At 38.5% G+C, this 17865-nt stretch overlaps 2 protein-coding genes across 5 annotated transcripts in view; one reads left to right on the top strand and one right to left on the bottom strand.

The window, feature by feature from the left end:
* LOC145662578 (homeobox protein PKNOX2-like) overlaps positions 1 to 12197 on the bottom strand; it is a 482520-nt gene extending 470323 nt beyond the window's left edge. The window contains exon 1 of one of the 2 annotated variants that reach the window (XM_081728277.1): positions 11780 to 12197. The gene's annotated coding sequence lies outside the window, so the exon portion shown is untranslated. The remainder of the gene's footprint in view (positions 1 to 11779) is intronic. The other variant, XM_081728280.1, reaches the window with a different exon arrangement.
* The window catches only part of Paf-AHalpha (Platelet-activating factor acetylhydrolase alpha), a 40958-nt gene continuing 35243 nt past the window's right edge, over positions 12151 to 17865 (top strand). The window contains exon 1 of one of the 3 annotated variants that reach the window (XM_081728283.1): positions 12151 to 12243. Coding sequence is in view for 2 of the 3 variants with exons in the window: in XM_081728281.1 (XP_081584407.1) it covers positions 12842 to 12907 (66 nt within the window). In the remaining variant the exon portion in view is untranslated. Of the gene's footprint in view, positions 12244 to 12340; positions 12482 to 12520; positions 12908 to 17865 lie in introns of those variants that run through there. The other 2 variants (XM_081728282.1, XM_081728281.1) reach the window with 2 other exon arrangements.

Genomic DNA, 17865 nt, shown 5'->3' with positions numbered 1-17865 from the left:
ACAACTAATTGCACGGCTACTCAATGCGTTCTAACGCGTTTTTATGGTTCATGCGTACGCTTGGAATACGCTGACAACATAGTTAAATGCGGATGGCTAATCACAATGCGCTGGAAACGCGAAAGCGATAAAAACGCGCAGAATACGTTGGCTCTAGCTATTTGGTGCGTTTCGAAACAATAGACTGCCTGCTGTTTCCAGTAGAAGATTTCTAAAGGAAGGGGAAAAGAGGAAAGACGTGTTGCTAGGCAATGGGATTTTAGCAAGAAACAGCTATTTGGAAAATGCTTTGTGTAGAGCATTGAAACTCTACTATTATAAAGTATGTGCGTGTATAACAAAAGAAAATTCACAAAGATACAAGGAAATTTCGAAAAATTAGCTAATCACACAAAAATCTAACACAATAAGTTTATTTCTCGTGATTCGCATGAATGAGAATAAGAATGTGGCAGTAAAACCCTGACTAGCTCACAGCATGATTTTTAACTCTGGCGAAAGTAAAATAACCGATAGCCACCTAGGTCGCGTTCGCTGCAGGGGGGTAACGCATCGAAAACGCATCCTCGGATAGCCATACACTGTCTTCAAGCGTACCTATATACCGAGGCAGCGAAAGGTTGGACGGTCGTTCTGTTGAATTTCTGCCCGCAAGTCATGTGTTAAGTGGTCCATCAGTGGTGTACACAATGGAAGACAAAGAGTTCCCATACCGAACATGCCCGTTTCAATGTCTCTGTAACTTGACGAAATGCTCCTGGAAAGAAGGATCATTTAGATTGCTCTGATTGGCAGAACAAGAACCGCTAATGAAATCAGTCAGTATGGATCCGTGTGAACACTAAACTCAGTAATAGAACGAACACTAATCAGTCGATTGTAGATTATTGATCTGTCATCCTATGTTACTTTCACACGACTACTTCTGACACCTGATCATCTTCAAGAACATTCTCCGTGACTGCAGTAGCAAGGTGATCGGTATGTGGTGGTTTTCAGATATGAAAGGAGTATTTATCTTAGACATAAAGATGATTCTTTGCGCGAATGTAATTTACAGGTGAGAGGAAAATCCAGTGCTCTCATTCGTCATATTGAACCTTCTGATATTTGATAGAGAGGAAATTAAGCTACTTATCCCACTTGTATCTGGTACTTATTCAGGGCTGTATTATTACAGTAATACGTCGTGCATTCGTTATGAAACTGTCCTCCAAAATTACCTGAAACTTTAATGAGACTATCTTCCAGTAGCATATTGCGCTCTCCATACCTTCAAATTAACCCAGTGTGCTCGCTCGGGATACACCTGCTCTACCCTGCTACCATTTCAGCCTTTTATTTCCAGGGATGGCCATAAATTCCGGTTCCGGAACCGGTTCTTGGAGATCTGGTTTTCAGAGCCGGTTCCAGACCTGGATCCGTTCTGAGCCGAAAACCGGTTTTGGCCATCCCTATTTATTTCGCTATATATTCTTGAACTTGTCTCTTAATACCCCAATTTCTCTGTGATTCTGGTTTACTTCGTTTCCTAATTCAATGTCCAAAATATACAGTTTGCTCTTTTTGCCATACAACTCATACATTTAACCATTTCATCATCGTAGCTGCTTTTTCACATTATAGGTTCATTTTCACGATTAGTTTATGTGTTATTGTAATAAATTTTCCTTGCTACCTTCCTATAAAGGTAAACAAGAAGATTCTGTCGCTTTTTCACCCGCCACCTTCGACCATCGAAATGTCACCTAAGACGTACCTGGAAGATTAAAAATAGCAATGACGACCTTCTGTCAACGTTCTGGAAGGGCATGGATTCCATCTCGGTAAAACTTGGTGGGCCGTAAAGCGAAGGAGGTATCAAGTGTATTTTGCACTAGGGATTTGAACTGGTGTCCTCTAAGGTGACTGTCCAAGGAATGGAGCAGGTGATAATCGGACAGTGCAATGTCCGGGGAGATGCCGGATGAAATAGAGTTTCCAATTCAAGGCGTAGAATGGTGTCCTGAGTCATCCTAGCCACGAAGGGATTAGCGTTGTCCTGTAACAGGAGGACCCCTTTGCGATTCAGATATGGTGGTACATACTTTTGAATTTTTCTTGAACACGACTCAACTGCTGACACCACACAGTTGCATTGATACTCTGAGCAACTGGTAGCAGTTTCCGATGTACGATGCCGCGAGCAGTCCACCAAATACACAGGAGGACATTCTTCTGGTGCAGTGCTGGTTTCGGCTGTTTTGGAACCGGTTTATGGTTTGGAACCAAAGAAGACGGCGCCATGGAGCTTCGTACAGGACCCACTTCTCATCACATGTCAATGCCCTGTCCAGAAATGGCTTCTTCCTCAGACGAGACAGCAGACACTCAGAAGTCTGCTGGCGCTGCCCTCTGGTCCCGAGTCAAATCACGTGGGACCCACCGATCCAACTTGTAGTGCTTCCCAAGTTGATGGAGGTACTGCTGAATGGTTTCTCCACTCATACTGAATTGTAGTCCCAGTTCCTCACATGTCTGGCTACTGTTCGCCTCATTTGCTGACTGAAGATCTTCATTTTGTACATGTGTTGGTCTTCCGCCACGTGGTGCGTCTTCGAGTGTTTCGTCGCCGTCCTTAAACTCATAAACCACCGCTGCACTGTCTGTGCAGTCACGACACCCTCACCAAAGACCTGGCATATCTTCCGCCACGCTGCAGGCGTTTGACCCCAGTTTGAACTCGTATAGCATACACGCACATATGGCGTTCTGCGCAGGTCCCATGTTCCCTCTGTCGTTGTCCTTACGCAAGTTCACGGTGTAACTGAACTACTAAAACCAGGTAGTATGTTCGATATACCCGCATCAACAACTGACCTTCGCCTTATCTTCATTCGCATTCAACTCACGATGTGAGGGCCAATTGAACACAAATCTCCACAAAAAGCGACAGAACTTTCTTGGTTACTTTTATATGTCAAGTACTACCTCAATATACAAATTCAAATTTATCTATTCTTGCTCTTGTCACATTTACTTTCATTGTATATTTCCCAATTGTTGTTAATTTCCCTTCTTAATTAACAAGTTCAACTTTCTACGTGTTATTTTACATTCTTCAGTGCAACTTTGTTTCCACACTTTGCTTTCTATAGTTTTCCAAAATTTCTTGTATAACCTATGCTTCTTAGCCGTACTACCTTCATGATACCGTACCTAGCTTTGCTTGCAAAGTTCAAAATGCTGCCACAAATAGTTGGTTCATGTAGCTACTTTGTTTCAACTTATATACTTTTCTTCGAAATTGGAAACAAATCTGTTTTTACTTTCCCACCTTTAAACTCTTCAGTGATAAACTTGTTGTCTCCAAGTTCTCTTGCCAGATATATATTTTTTTCCAGTGGGATTCCACCTCAATCAGTACAAGATTGGAATTTGAGAATTTGCGTTTTTTTTTCTTTCTTTCTAACCATTAGTGTCCAACATTTGTGTCTTCACATATCAATTATATGCTTTAATACTACCCATTAATTGTAATCGTTATCTTCGTCTATTGTTTTCCTTTCATCATACCACGCCACTCACAAGACAAGTCTCATGTAAGTACGTAATACACAATGTAATACTACTACTTAGAGCAACTACTACTTAGAGCAATTTGTTTCTCCTATTTCTTTACTTCTTCCACATAAGTACTTTCAGCCTTCATCCATTTCCTCTTCTAAATTTTCGGGAGACACCATTATAAGCAGTCATGACATCGCCAAGGATCTATCTACCACCAAACAGTTTATACCCTTTGGAGAAAGTTGGCTACAAAACGAAACTCGACGTTTGGGTTGGGCTACATGATCTGACTCAAGAATATTTACTCAAACCATTTCTGAAGTGGGTGATCAAGAGTGATGAAAAGTGGATAATTTACGACAACACTGTGCGAAAGCGTTCGTGGCTGAAGCGGAAGAGAGGCTCCACAGTCATTGGAAAATCAACATTGTATGTAGTTAAGCTGTGCGTTTGGTGGTATCGGAAGGTATCGTGTATCACGAGTCATGCTGCCAAGCAGAAAGATAGACTCAGACCTGTATTGTCGACTGTTAGCACGAGTGCACCTACCAATTTAAAAGAAATGACTAGGACTGCTAATAGAAAGGGTCTCCGATGTCACGCTGACAACGCGCCAGAACATATACATCTTTAACGACCCGTCAGAAATCAAGAGAACTCCAATGGAAGGTTTTAATGTATCCACGTATAGCCTAGATCTGGCACCGACAGACTATCATATGTTTCGGGCTCCTCAGGGCCCCCTGAATGGTGATAAATTAGTTTCAAAAGAAGTCTGTAAAAACGACGTGCCACAAGGTTCTGAACAAAAATTACGAAACTTCTGGGAAAGTTTGTGCAGCTGAATCGCACGTGCAGTTACATTTAACAGTTTCCAGATCCACATAATTTTTTTTAAAGAAAAATTAAGATTAAAAAAAATATATTAACCTTTATATACATACATACACACACCGTGTGTCCGAAAAGTCATGTAATGATACATAGACTGAATTGGAATTAAATTCAAATAAAATCAAAGACTGACCAAAGATGCGCAAATATTCATGCATGCCGAATAATAGAAAAAGGAAGCTCTTGAAGAAAGATGTGTTGTTGATTCAGAAGTTTAGGGATCTGGCCCGTATCATTTATTTAATGATATTCGAGAAACGAAGCTAGTTAACTTTTCACTACTACTTAGTATATTGGATTCGTTTCATATTACACTCTTAATAATTAACATATGTTAATGGCTATGTAGCCGAATGAATTTTACAGAATTGATTAAGACATTGAAATCGACGAATTAGCTTCACCAGTGTTGGCAACATCAATTGTTTATAACTTCTTGAAACGCTTGAATTCTTTGTGCTGATTAAAATATTCAATTTTGAATAATTCTGTACGTAAGGCATATTGGCTAACCAGAACATAATAGCCACTTATCTAATATCTAGTATGTCTATCTTTTGCTTGCTGGACAGCAGCACTGCGGTTTCGCATGGAAATAATGAGACTTTGGTAAGTGGCTGGAGAAATGGCTCACAACATCTGCATATACAAGTCACTTAATTACCCCAAATTCTGCAGAGGAGGTCGATGAGCCCGGAAATGAAATCTTTAAGTTTTACGTCCCACGGTTATGCCGGTTAGGCTAAATGAGACGGTGATGATGAAGAGATGAGTGAAATGGTGGAATGAAGAAAGTGGGAGGAAACGGGAGAACCCCGAGAAAACCCACGTGCACGGTGTTTGTCCACCACAAAGTTCACTTGGCGGGGGCTGGGATCGAACCCGGGACCCCAAGCACCAGAGGTGAAAGCTCTACCACTGAGCCACCGCGCCCCCTCGATGAGCCCGGATCTCACGTTCAATGACATACCAAAGGCGTTCAATTCACTGGGGTTGAAGCGGAGTGGGTCTAGGCAATCATTGCAGCAATTGATATTCATCACTCCGTTTCCCGTATGATTGTAGCACAACGTTCGCCTTGTAATAACTAGCGTTATCCTGCTGAAACACCCTATTCTCAGTTGGAAATGTGTGCGACATGAATGGGTGTATGTGATGAGCAATGACCAACCGCTAGCTAGAAGCCCATCATGGTGCTCTCTATACACACTACTGAGCAATATTAAGATTCCCCAAACCATAATGAAGTCACTAACAGCCTGTCGTCATCCTACTGTCCACGAGACGAGCAGCTGTTTCCCTGAAAGATAACGAATTCTGACTTGACCATTGATGTGATGAAGGTAGTACTGAGATTCATCGGACCATGTAACGCTGTGTCATTGCTCTGCGGCGTAACGACAATGGGCACGTGCCCATTCCAGTCGTTATCGATGAAGCCGTGCGGTTAACATCGGTACACGTGTGGCCCATCGGCTGAGAAGCCGCATCTAACAATGTACGGTGAACTTCGACAGTCTATGATGTCCGACATCTTGAATAAAATGTGACCGCCTCATGTCTTGTAATTTGGTGCTGGTTTCGCCGTCTATTTCCCACTTTTGCAAGTCACTAACCACGCAGCTCGCGAACATCCGACAAGCATTGTTATTTCCAAGATGTTCAATCCGAGCCATGTTATAATCACAATCTGACTCCTTCAAACTCTTATATATCGCCACTCTTTCTCATTTCATGTACAACTTTCACCTTGACTGGTCAGTGAAATTCCTGTTACAGTCTAGAAAGCCGCTCTGCTGTGCCCCGTACTCTTACGTCATCACAACAATTTCGTTCAAAAACTAGCGGGTGGTCATGTTTTGGCTGGTCTGTGTATATACTGGATATGTGATTTCCAATGGTAAATTCGTTATTTATTCGTAATATTTGTCCCTAATATCAGGATTTAACGAGTGCATTCAAGGTGAAAAATCACTACATGGCCTGAAGCCAAGTGATCGTTGGTGGGACGAAAATACTTTTGCCGCCACTGCCGCTACGACCTCCCTATTTTGGAACACTGGAGCCGCCGCTAGTTGGAAGTTAATTAGCTGCCGTAGGCAACAGATCTTTACATGAAAAGGTGCTTATATTCATAAGACCGGAATATTTGGTGTAATTGACATAGTTGGCTATATGAGTAAGCCTTGTAGAATTGTATTTGTCATTTTCAGTATTAAGGATTACATGCAATGTTTCTTCCAGGCATACTCCCAGGGAACTTTGCCCTCCTCCTCCAAAATCAATTAACCATCCACCTGGAGTGAAGATAGACTAAATTGCAATTACATGTTACTCTTGTGCAGAGCACATTTTTCAGCGTACAAGTGCAGCCCCCCTTCCCCGTACAAGTGCAGCCAATATATATATCAATCGAGCATTACAAGAGTAGCGATTCCTAAATACAGAAAAAAAATATAATATACAATATAAATCAATAAATAAAATAAAACATCTACAAAAAGAGAAAATTCAAGTATTCTTATTTCCATTTTTGGTATAAATAACGTTAACCTATCGAATAATTACAATGTTGTTTGGACTCTTAAGAAAACCAGAGCTCCCTCATGGCAATTCGGATAGCGTACGCGGCTCTGGTGTGAGAGACCTGAATTCGATTCCTAGCAGGAGCTCATATGCGCCAGATCTGACGTTAAGCTGAAGGTTCACGTCTCATATAGCCTCGCTCCTGAACACAACGCTAAACTCAAATCCAATGCCATACAATCACAGCTAATTAGTTGCTTTCCTTAACAATTTTCTGAGAACCTTTTTGCAATTTGCAACACTGTGACAATCAAAAATCAGCACGCGATGTATCATAGATATCTCTAAGAGATGACATGAAAAAACTAAAAACTGTCACAATGACATCACATAGCATGAGTAATAATTAAGAAAACATGGCATTCTTCTTGTTGATAACACCCACACATGTGAAATAGTGGCCTGTGAACTCCATCATTGTTAGATGGATAAAAATCTTCATTCAAACAAAATAAACGTGTCCTAAGCAATGTCAAGGAAATGTATTATCGAAAACGTTTCCTTCCACGATACTATGTGTACATTGAGGGTTATTATTATTATTATTATTATTATTATTATTATTATTATTATTATTATTATTATTATTATTATTATTATTATTACGCTTTCAACTTTTCTTCATTTCAGCGAAAGAACGAACAAGTTGCAGCGTCACGCGTACAGCACGTTAAGTAATTTGGTTTCATTTGTATGGAGTGATATTTTTTCAATTAATATTGAAACCGCAAGTGGTAGGCCTAGTACATTTCTACCAGTTCCGGTTTTAGTAGAGTTGGAGTATTTTATTGGAACATTCTACTGGTGAAGAAACGAGATTGCGCTTTATTACATTTTTGCCCTATAATGACCAGTGGTGTAATGCTGGAATTTTTTGTAGGTATACGCTTGATCGCTTTCAAAAGTATAGCGTATACGTAAGACTACTTGCCGTATGCATTTTTGCCGATCCCAAACGTTTCAGCATTCTTGCCAATTTGATGTCGAGAACATAATCCAAACCACCTCTGCGGGGCTTCTAACCCGTTCCTACTACTACAACTACTACTACATTAGCTGTGGATCTATATAGTACAAGGGCAAACGTACTACTATTACTACTACATTTGCTGTGGATCTATATAGTACAAAGGCAAACTTATTTTAATGATTTTTTTTAAGAAATGATCGTTAAATCACTTTTTGAATATTATTTTTAATCTTATTTTAACGAAAGAAGTGTTATAAACATTTTTAAAAGTAGTAAAAAAAACTGTCCGTAGGCAGGATTCGAACCCTCGCCAAAAACATTTTCGAGACTAGCATGTTACGCTAGACCACTCGGCTATCAGAGCCGACAACAATTCTCGTTTATTTTGTGCTATATGTAGATCATGTCTTGTGATATCGCATCTGTATCGACCAATCAGATCAGAGGATATGCTGAAACGTTTGGGATCCGCAAATATGCTTGCCGTATACGCACCTAATATATGCTTATTCTTTCGTATATTTAAGGTGAGTATACGCTGGACTATAAAAGTTTTAGGTGGGCATACGCCGTATACTCCCGTATACGCCCCATTACATCCCTGATAATGACCAATGTTAAAACCGGAAGTAGCTGATGAATGCCACTTCTGGTTTAAATATAGAATAAAGAGAGAGAAGACGGTATCTATTCTTTGACAAATCAATCCTAAGAAAACACTTCTCCAACGTTTTTGCTCTAGTAGATCAATACTGAAACCGAAAGCTGTACTGGATTTCAATTACCAATGGTTTCAGCAGAGAGTTAAGGATGGAGACAAAATTATTTTTGGGACGTTTAATCGAATGTTGATAACCGCTTGCCGTTTTCTATTACTGTTTTCGCTTTACAGTGATCAACATTAAAACCACAAATGGATTATTTCTACCACTTCCAGTCAGCGGATCTTCTCCAAACAACGAACTCTACACCTACTTTCTGAACGTTTATATCCTGGCCAAAATTGATGATGTTCATCAAGCAGTTATTGATTTTTTCTTTCTTCCCAGAGACAAAAGGATAAATATACAAAGAAGTTTTGGTACGCTGAATTCCTTAAAAACTTAGTATCCGCAATATCTTATTAAATAAAATAATAACTCCTTTGAGATCTCTCGTAGGCCATAAATCTTTTTACATGAATAATGACGTCATAAATTGCGATTACTCAAAATTTTACACTGTATGAAAGATCTTGAAAACAACTATTAGTTAATTTAATCTTACTTCACAGATACCCAAGGGCGCCGTCCTGGGGGTCCCGGATCCTCCACCCATGCTCATATGGCTCCATGTATTATTTATTTTTTATTGCTATATGCATTTTTATGAATATACAATATTTGGCATAATTTGAATTATATTCGTCATAAAATCCTACATACACGGGCGTCGAGGGGGAGGAGCGAGGGAGACGCGTTCTCCCAATAATTTGAAGTACAAAATATTCAATATTTTATTCTAATTTAATTTATTTACTAACAACAAAATAACATATAAATAATAATTATTATATTTATTTGGAATATAATATTCAGGCTGTGAAACGATTATAACAGAAAATGAAATGAAATGAAATCTTTGAGTTTTACGTCCCACGATTATGCCGGTTAGACTAAAGGAGACGGTGATAATGAGAGATGAGTGAAATGGTGGAATGAAGAAAGTGGGAGGAAACGGGAGAACCCCGAGAAAACCCACGAGCACGGTGTACGATTATAACAGAGTTCTTGATATAAGCTACCTCAGGAGGTCCGTGAAGGTAAGCAGAAAGGTAAATTGAATCGAAGATAGGGCTAGGTAGTACCATTTAAATCACTTTCTTTGACGCCCCCCCCCAAAAAAAAAATTTACATGCCAGAGATGCCAGTGCCCATATATGTCTTCTTAGACCCTTGTCTGCAACCAAACACACATCTAAACGCTCCCCAAAAATACAGAGAAATCGGTGCCCTTGCATATACCATTAAGCACAGACACAAATATTTAATTTTCACACATACTGTCTCATTGTCTTTAAATTACTTCTTTAATTTAAAAAAAAAAAAAAAAGACGAGGAAAGTACCGAAAAGACTGTTAACCAGACGCGGCTTCTAAAGTTCTATTGCTCGAAACAAAAGAGATAAATGGTATCCCATGCATAAATTGTTATATATAACAATTATTACGTTAAAAAAGTTTTCTTGTTTTATAGTGACCGTGACGACTCGTGAAGTCTGGGCTCTACACCAATCACAGAATTGCTTTGTCTCACGCGAAACATCGGAAGAATTCGGTACAATTCGTGCAGCTGCCTTCCGAACGCACACTTGAGAAAACGTGAAACAACGGAAGTTCCCCGACAATGTTGCCAAATTTAGAGACATTGCATGCAAAGACATTGAAGTGGCAGTGGAAGGATTGAGGAAAGAAAACATTACCGCTGGAAAAAGCAATTCTTCACTGGATACTTAGAGACAAAAAGGTACTTATGAAGTCCTCACGAAAGGTGTGAAGATATTAGGAAGCACTGAGAAGTAAAATGGAAAAGTTGCCAAAGAAACATGGTTAATATGGTCGTAAATGTCTCGGTTTTTCACATAATCGCACGTGTCACTGGTAATAACTGTTACATATTTTCCATAAACAGTTAAATATCATTATAGATTCAAGAAGTTCGATTTCTTTCTGAACAGACCTCGTATATGTGGAATAAAAACATGACACTATTTGCTTGCATTCCCTATTTAATTGGCACGTATTACACACAACTATTACCAATGCAAGTGACGGGACAATAACGTCTCGAAAATATAATTAATTTTTAAGTCAGTGCCGCGCTTCGTTGTTGCTATGTGGTTTGCATGCACATCTCTGGTACTGGATTAAAAGATTTGATTCCCGCGACAGCTCATGTAGTTATGTTACAGGTTCACGGCATACAGTCTGGGTGATAATAATGGGTATAAAAAGTATAAATCAATCAAACCATTGATCCAAGGCACATACTCAAAGGAGTATTTTCGGGAAAGTGGGTAAAAAAAAAAATGACTTTACACACGATAAAATGGCATTTTAAGCTATTTTCAGACCTTTTCGTTATTTTCTAACTAACGATTTCTTTTATTTTTTATTTATTTTATTTTATTTTATTAAATTTATTTTTTATTTTTTTTATTATTATTTTGTTTGCAGGATACGATCTTCGTTCAATTTTCAAGATTAATATTTACGCCTTTGCGTAGATCTGGAGCCGGTAATACACATTGCAGGGGAAACCAATATGAAGATTATTAGGTGGGAACTTGTGTCCCTTTTCAGATTTGGTGAAAAATATAACGTCTATGGAAATAATTTTACTAATGTCAGGATATCGTTTCAGGGTGTACATATACACATTTGATTTTCGTAACCTCCCAAAATATGAAAAAAAAAAACTATATTAAAATTACTTGGCACCTAAATTAAAACAATAGATACCTTTTTGTATAAATTAAATAATTGCATCCAACCGAATACATTTATAATAAACGTTTGTAAACAATACAATCGTATAGTGGAAACTTGCGCGTCTTTGGCTTATTTTATGAATGAATGTTTGAGATGTATATGACTTTATTAATCATAAACAATACATTTGTTAAAATTCCAATACACACGCACACAAACACATACATTCGTCTAGACCACACGCACACATTGACATGCATCTCTCAAAACGAATAAAAAAAACTCAAACAATAAAATAAATGCTTCCTAACCTCAAACATAATAAATGAGTTACATTCCACGATGCTGATGTATCCTCTCGCACGCTGCGGTAGGCTGGTCTTTTGATTGACAAGCGACAAGATCCACACACACATACGCACCAAAAGCACGTTCCTTATTCTCTCCGGCTAAAAAACTAAAAGTCAGTGATGCTCACTTCAAAGATGTAGCATGCAAGCTATGCTGTAAAAACAAACGTGCTTTCCCTGTTAATTTTTCAGTCAGCACAAAGTGTAAATTGCATAAGCACACACGGCATAGCACTCATGCATTGTTGAAGTCAAAGCTCGTATATTGAAAATTGCTCTCTGCACTAAACAACACAAACGACAGTTGACTGGCAGCTTACCTAGGTGTCACTCTTCGTCATTAATGGCGGGCGTCCCCTCCCAATCTCCTCGGCTGTGCAGTTGCGGGTTTGAAGGGGCTTAGGAAACGACAACGTGAAGATCTGGTAGAGTCTATTTAAAAGATTTATAAGCCATAACGACATCATAATATTAATAATTTTCATAGTTCTTTGGAAATCATGATTTTCAGCTTTCGTATGAACTATACAATAGAGAAATTTAGTGAATTTGTGATTCATGAAATGTTTCGTCTCCCATTTTCTCCTTCGACACCAATTTATTCTCTCTCGAAGGTCGTCCCCTCTTCAATAAGCGATGGTACCGTCTTTAGGGCCATTCCAGGTACGATTGTCTTGTAATGAAATTTGGGATAGACAACTCATTTCGGCCTAATTCTATTCTTGAATTACTTTATATTCAACCCGTGCACTTGGTCCTGGCTGGGCGTAAACAGAATATGTTACTGAAAATATCTAATTAATAAAGCTGCAATTTTAGGAAGCGCCCCCTTCTCATCCTGCTAGTTCATGTCTTCGTTCCTTATATAACATTTCAATTCCGTTCCTATTATACTATAAACATTAGGAACACTTGGTCTAGCATCATAGCAAGGAGCATATGGCATGTCAATGTCTGAGTTTGGCATGTAATTTGTTAAAAATACGTTTTATAAATAGAGTTTTGATATTTAGTTAGTTCGTTATGAATCCTGCAGCTGTTCCTACACCCATGGAAGATGTCCAAGGGGACGGAAGATGGATGAGTATGGTACGATTTAAACTATAAAGAACAGTCGGTATTTGGTTCCGGTATATTTGTACTTAATAATTTATGTTAGACTCTTGTATTTTACATAGTTATCGGTTGTTTTTATGAATTAATATGCTGTAGCCTAGGTAATTAGGTTTATCGAACTCTTATAGCTGGTCAGTAAAGTTCGTGAAGTGCGCAAGGTTTGTTACTTTGAATAAACGGATTCCACTTTTACCCTGGGCATTGTCAATCTACACCTAAATTTATTATTATTTTCGTAGTAGTAGTAATGCATTTAAGGAAGGTCTTCGTGTGTATACGAAACAGTATAAATGAAAATGTGTTAATTCTCCATGTTTAATTTTTAAACATGTACAGTATATTAAAAAAGGCTGATGAGAATGTTGTTAAAGAAACCTTTCCATTTCAGTTATGTACTTCGTCGGTTGAACTAGTTGTAATCCTATTTCACTGTTTCAGTTCTTTAATCATATTTCATTTATATAACTGGAAGATTTCTCATAATGAGCACGAGCTAGCATATTATGGAAAATCTGCCTTGCACTTATTTGCCACACTATTATACCGTACTATAACTACTTATAATTACTAATTTCTGTTCAAACTTATTTTCAAGTACAAACTATTACGTGAACCGTATTGACTCTACGTATAATACAAAGTCATTCAGTCTATGAATAATGGTAATTCATCAGTCCAGTGATTTCGTCATTTCCGTCATCAAGCTAAGTGTAAGATTCCAAAACTCACAATTTCGGTTACAAACAATGCGTCTGCTAGGTAAGGAAAGCATAGGGCGTTATGTGTTTCGCTTCATTTTTATGTTAGTTACTTGCTTTCATTTATCTTTGATCTGTTTGCTCTTTAAAGGACGCAGATTTGCAATACAGTCATAAAAATGGCAATTTTACTGTTAAAAAAAGTTGCATATGAAAGAAGACTGTGTAAGATATTTAAGGCATTATTCGGGTAGGCGTTTCTACCAAATTTTTATCAGATTTTTTACATTTTTAGGTTAGGTTAGAGCTGCTAAAATACTGGTAATAGTTACGCATACAAAACTTTCACTACCATTCAGAGTTCATTTCGGAGCTCATCCGTGGCTAAGCGGTTAGCGTACGCGCCTTAGGCGTGAGAGACCCGGGTTCAATTCCTGGGGGGAGCTCATGTAATTCGGATTCCACGTTTATCAGTAGGTCCACGTCTCATATAGCCTTCCTGCTGAACAGGACGTTAAACTCAACACCAACTCAAACTTCATTTCGATATGCTATGCACTGACAGAAATTACGTACATTCATACTCTCATTCCTTCACGAAAAATGTTTCACGTCGTGTTTTAGCTATAAAACTATTTGGTAGAACCGTCTGTTCGAGTGAACCCGTATTCTAGAACCTTCCCGTGAACCCCATTACCGGTGCTATACTATGGTTAAAATGAGTGAAAGGCGACTTTGTAGCATATTATTCTCCGCCGGCGGAGTATTCTGTAAAATGTGGGGAAAATGTATTTTATGTTTACAGACATAAAGTTGCTAGTGTCAAACCATAACAAGTTGTCTAATCTATACAACTGCAATATTTTATGTGGTTTTGATGCAGCTTTGGCGTACCACATTTCGGAATATTTACAGGTGAAATTGAACACTTTGTTTGAAAAGATATTTTCATAAGGAACATATTTCTGCAGGCGAAAAAATTTTTATACAAAGTAATAAACTGTATTTCAAGTTTACAAGTGTAGGGTTACTAGTGTAAAATCATTACAAGTGCTTTACGGTGGATAAAACAAATGAGTGCATATAATGACTCAATTAGATATTATTTTCCGCCGGCGGTGTATTTCTGCACAGTATACAGAAGCTGTATTTTATGTTTACAATTCGAACGTTACTAGCTTAAAGGCATGGCATGTGCTATTGAAAATCCGCATATATGCCAAAATCCACTTCATTTTCACTATCCACGTTTACGTGCTCCGATACCCGTCATCACAGACCAGCCTGCTCCGCGCGGGGCCACCAGGTTCGCCCTACCTTAACTCGGTTAGATGGCGTTCGTGCTTTTTAGTGGCACGTTGGTTTGTACTTTTGCACAGTAGTTTTTATGCTGTACATCCGGAAACAGTATTTATACGCATATCGGAAAAAACATCTAATTTTTCAATTCTTACTACCTCTGGTGGCCCCCTTGAATTTTATCTATGCCAAGTGAGAGATTTTCATGTCGCCTAGCGCAAATCTTTTAGGAGACAATAAGGATGAAATTAGTGAAAGAATTACAAGTTTCCAACTATTATTTCTAGAAGTGCGCCAAAGTTACACCTGCACGCTGGTTTGTGCACATTGCCTCCGTTGCTAACGCGTCTGCTTCCTACGGACTACCCCACGGACCCCGCCCCCTGCTGCGCTCCTGCTTCTGACTCGGTTAGATAGGATTCATGTTTTTTTTTAATGGCAACCTAGCAGAGGTTGGTTAGTTTTTTGACAATAGTTTTTTTGACATCGTACCCGTAAGAACAGAAGGGTTGAGAGGGAAAACAGAAGTGTGATACAGATGTAGAAAGAAGCTCAATGGATTAAGAAACATGGGAAGGAGGTGTTGATGATTTGGATGTATGATTCATAAGTTATGGCATGCAATGCTGGACAGAGTAAACTGAAAATAGTTGAAAGGAAAATTTCTAAAAGAGTAAATAATATTGTCATATGGGCAAGTGCCCAAATTCAGAACAGGTGGGCAAAAACCAACTAAATAAAAGTTTACATTTTGCAAATAATATAGAAAAGTTGAAATAATATTAAAAATTGAGATTTTGTACAAATGGATGTAAAAGAAAGGGTTAAGCGAAAACTTGATTAGCTCTGGGAAGAATGGGCGTGACCACCTTGCTTCTATTTATATTTAAGCCATTATTTTCGAATTGATCTTTCATGACGTATTTGGGGACACGGTGATAGAGCGGTTACTTCTGATGCGTGGGACTCCTGATTCGATCCCCGGACAAGTAAGTTTGTGATGGACAAATGGTGTCCGTTGGTTTTCTCAGGATATTTTAGTTTCCTCTCAAATTCTCATTCCACCAATTCCTCCATCATCACTCACTTGCCGTAGTCATCTATCTCCCTTAGCCTAAAGGGCATAACCGTGGGACGTTAAACTCATATTTCATAACGTATCTGATAAAGAGAATGGTGCATTGCCAAAAGTGTATACTCGTACTCTTTAGGAAGGGTCCTAAAAGCCTTAGTGGGTGGTATAGAAAATTGACCTATTAGACTTCTCCTCCCACTACATGGTAGTGTAACAAATATTTTCTCCGAAATTCGGTGTTGCCAACAAAATTCGAACTGGACGACAGCTCTCGGCGAGAATAAGGGGAGAGCAAAAGCTGATATTCTCCGTTACATGAATAAGGAATGGAATGTCTCAAATGTTTTGGCGAAGAAAAAAGTAGTCTGGAAACTCCGAGTGCTTGATGTTACTTTGTTATTTGACACTTTCAACAGAATATTTCTTCTTCCATTGAAAAGGAATGATCTATATATGCAGGGAAGTTGGTCAGTGTTTGTTCATTCCCCCCCCCCCCCCTTCTCTATATAGAAAGAACCCACACGTGTAAGTCATTAATCACAGTGTAATGGGGACCAAAGCTATGGCAACGTCGTTGAACATAAGTTAAGTTACAATGTAACTATGACTGTTCGGACAGTTCCGATTACCACCCACTAAGGTTTTTAAGATTTTGCTAGTACTGTATGTGTGGTAATTTGGTTATTTATTAATACTGTCAAATATTTTCAAAGCAATAATGAACGATATTCAGGAGCTATACGTATGTTGACAGGTATAAGGGTGAATTGCATGAGTGAGCCACAATTAGTTTAAAGTGTTTGTTTTCGTTAACATCAATAGAGAAATGAATGTTTCATTCCAAACCAATCTCAGCATAATGATTTACAGGCCAGTGGAAATTATATTACCAAATAAAACTGCAGAAAACGTGGCAACAAATGCGCAAGTCTAGTGACCTACCACTGCCTCTCGAACAAAACTATGGTGACCCACCGGTGGGTCACGCGATAATCAACATATTAAAGAGGGTGGAAAAAATCATTATTTTTAAGTCTTTTTTTTTAATATATATATATATATATATATATATATATATATATATATATATATATATACTTAAATCGACTTGAAGTTTGAATTAATCTCCAATCGTTAACCTATTTTAATCGGAAACAATGTTTCTTAAGCATTATAGTCCAGGAAATCTATAGAAATTTTACCCTCAACCTGGGCAAAATTGCAACACAAGCTTTTTAATCAGTTTTCGATTCAGGAATTACTACTGAATAACATATTCAAAATCCGACAAAATCGGACCAGGGGAACACCCCAAAAACGGTTTCAAAATGGCGGACTATGGTTTTTCGAAAAAATCGTAGACCTTTACGTTGGCGGCTCTAGTAGCCCTCCTAATTGACACAGATACATGAATGATACCTCGTTGGAACGCTCATATACCACAAATTCCAACAAAGTGACCTTTTTACCTATCATGCCCAACCCGTAGAAGAAGAAAAGAAGAAAGTCGATTTTTTTTTTAAATTGATATTTTTTGGACGCTGGCAACACTGTACGTCTTTATACGCCGGCAGAAAAATTCCCACGCGTAGACCAGACATTGGTAACAATAATATAAAAAAATGAAGTACGTAGGTTCAACAGTAAGGGAGATAAATTTCGGAACCGCGGACCAAGGAGGGTCACTCTGTATATTTTTACTGTGGTCTAACTTCTGTTTCTTAGATCTAACATCCTCCCTAATTGTCACAGAGACATGAAGAATACCGCATTTTAAAGCTTATGGAACCCCCTTGACAACGACGTATCGTTTGTGCCCCCTGTGCCCAACCTGTAGAAAAAGAAGAAGAAGAAACCTT

This window comes from Thermobia domestica, chromosome 10, assembly GCF_964235325.1.
Source record: "Thermobia domestica chromosome 10, izTheDome1.hap1.1, whole genome shotgun sequence".
Taxonomy (NCBI): domain Eukaryota; kingdom Metazoa; phylum Arthropoda; class Insecta; order Zygentoma; family Lepismatidae; genus Thermobia; species Thermobia domestica.
The sequence above is the reverse complement of the archived record's forward strand: the minus strand, read 5'-3'. Positions and strand labels throughout refer to the sequence as shown.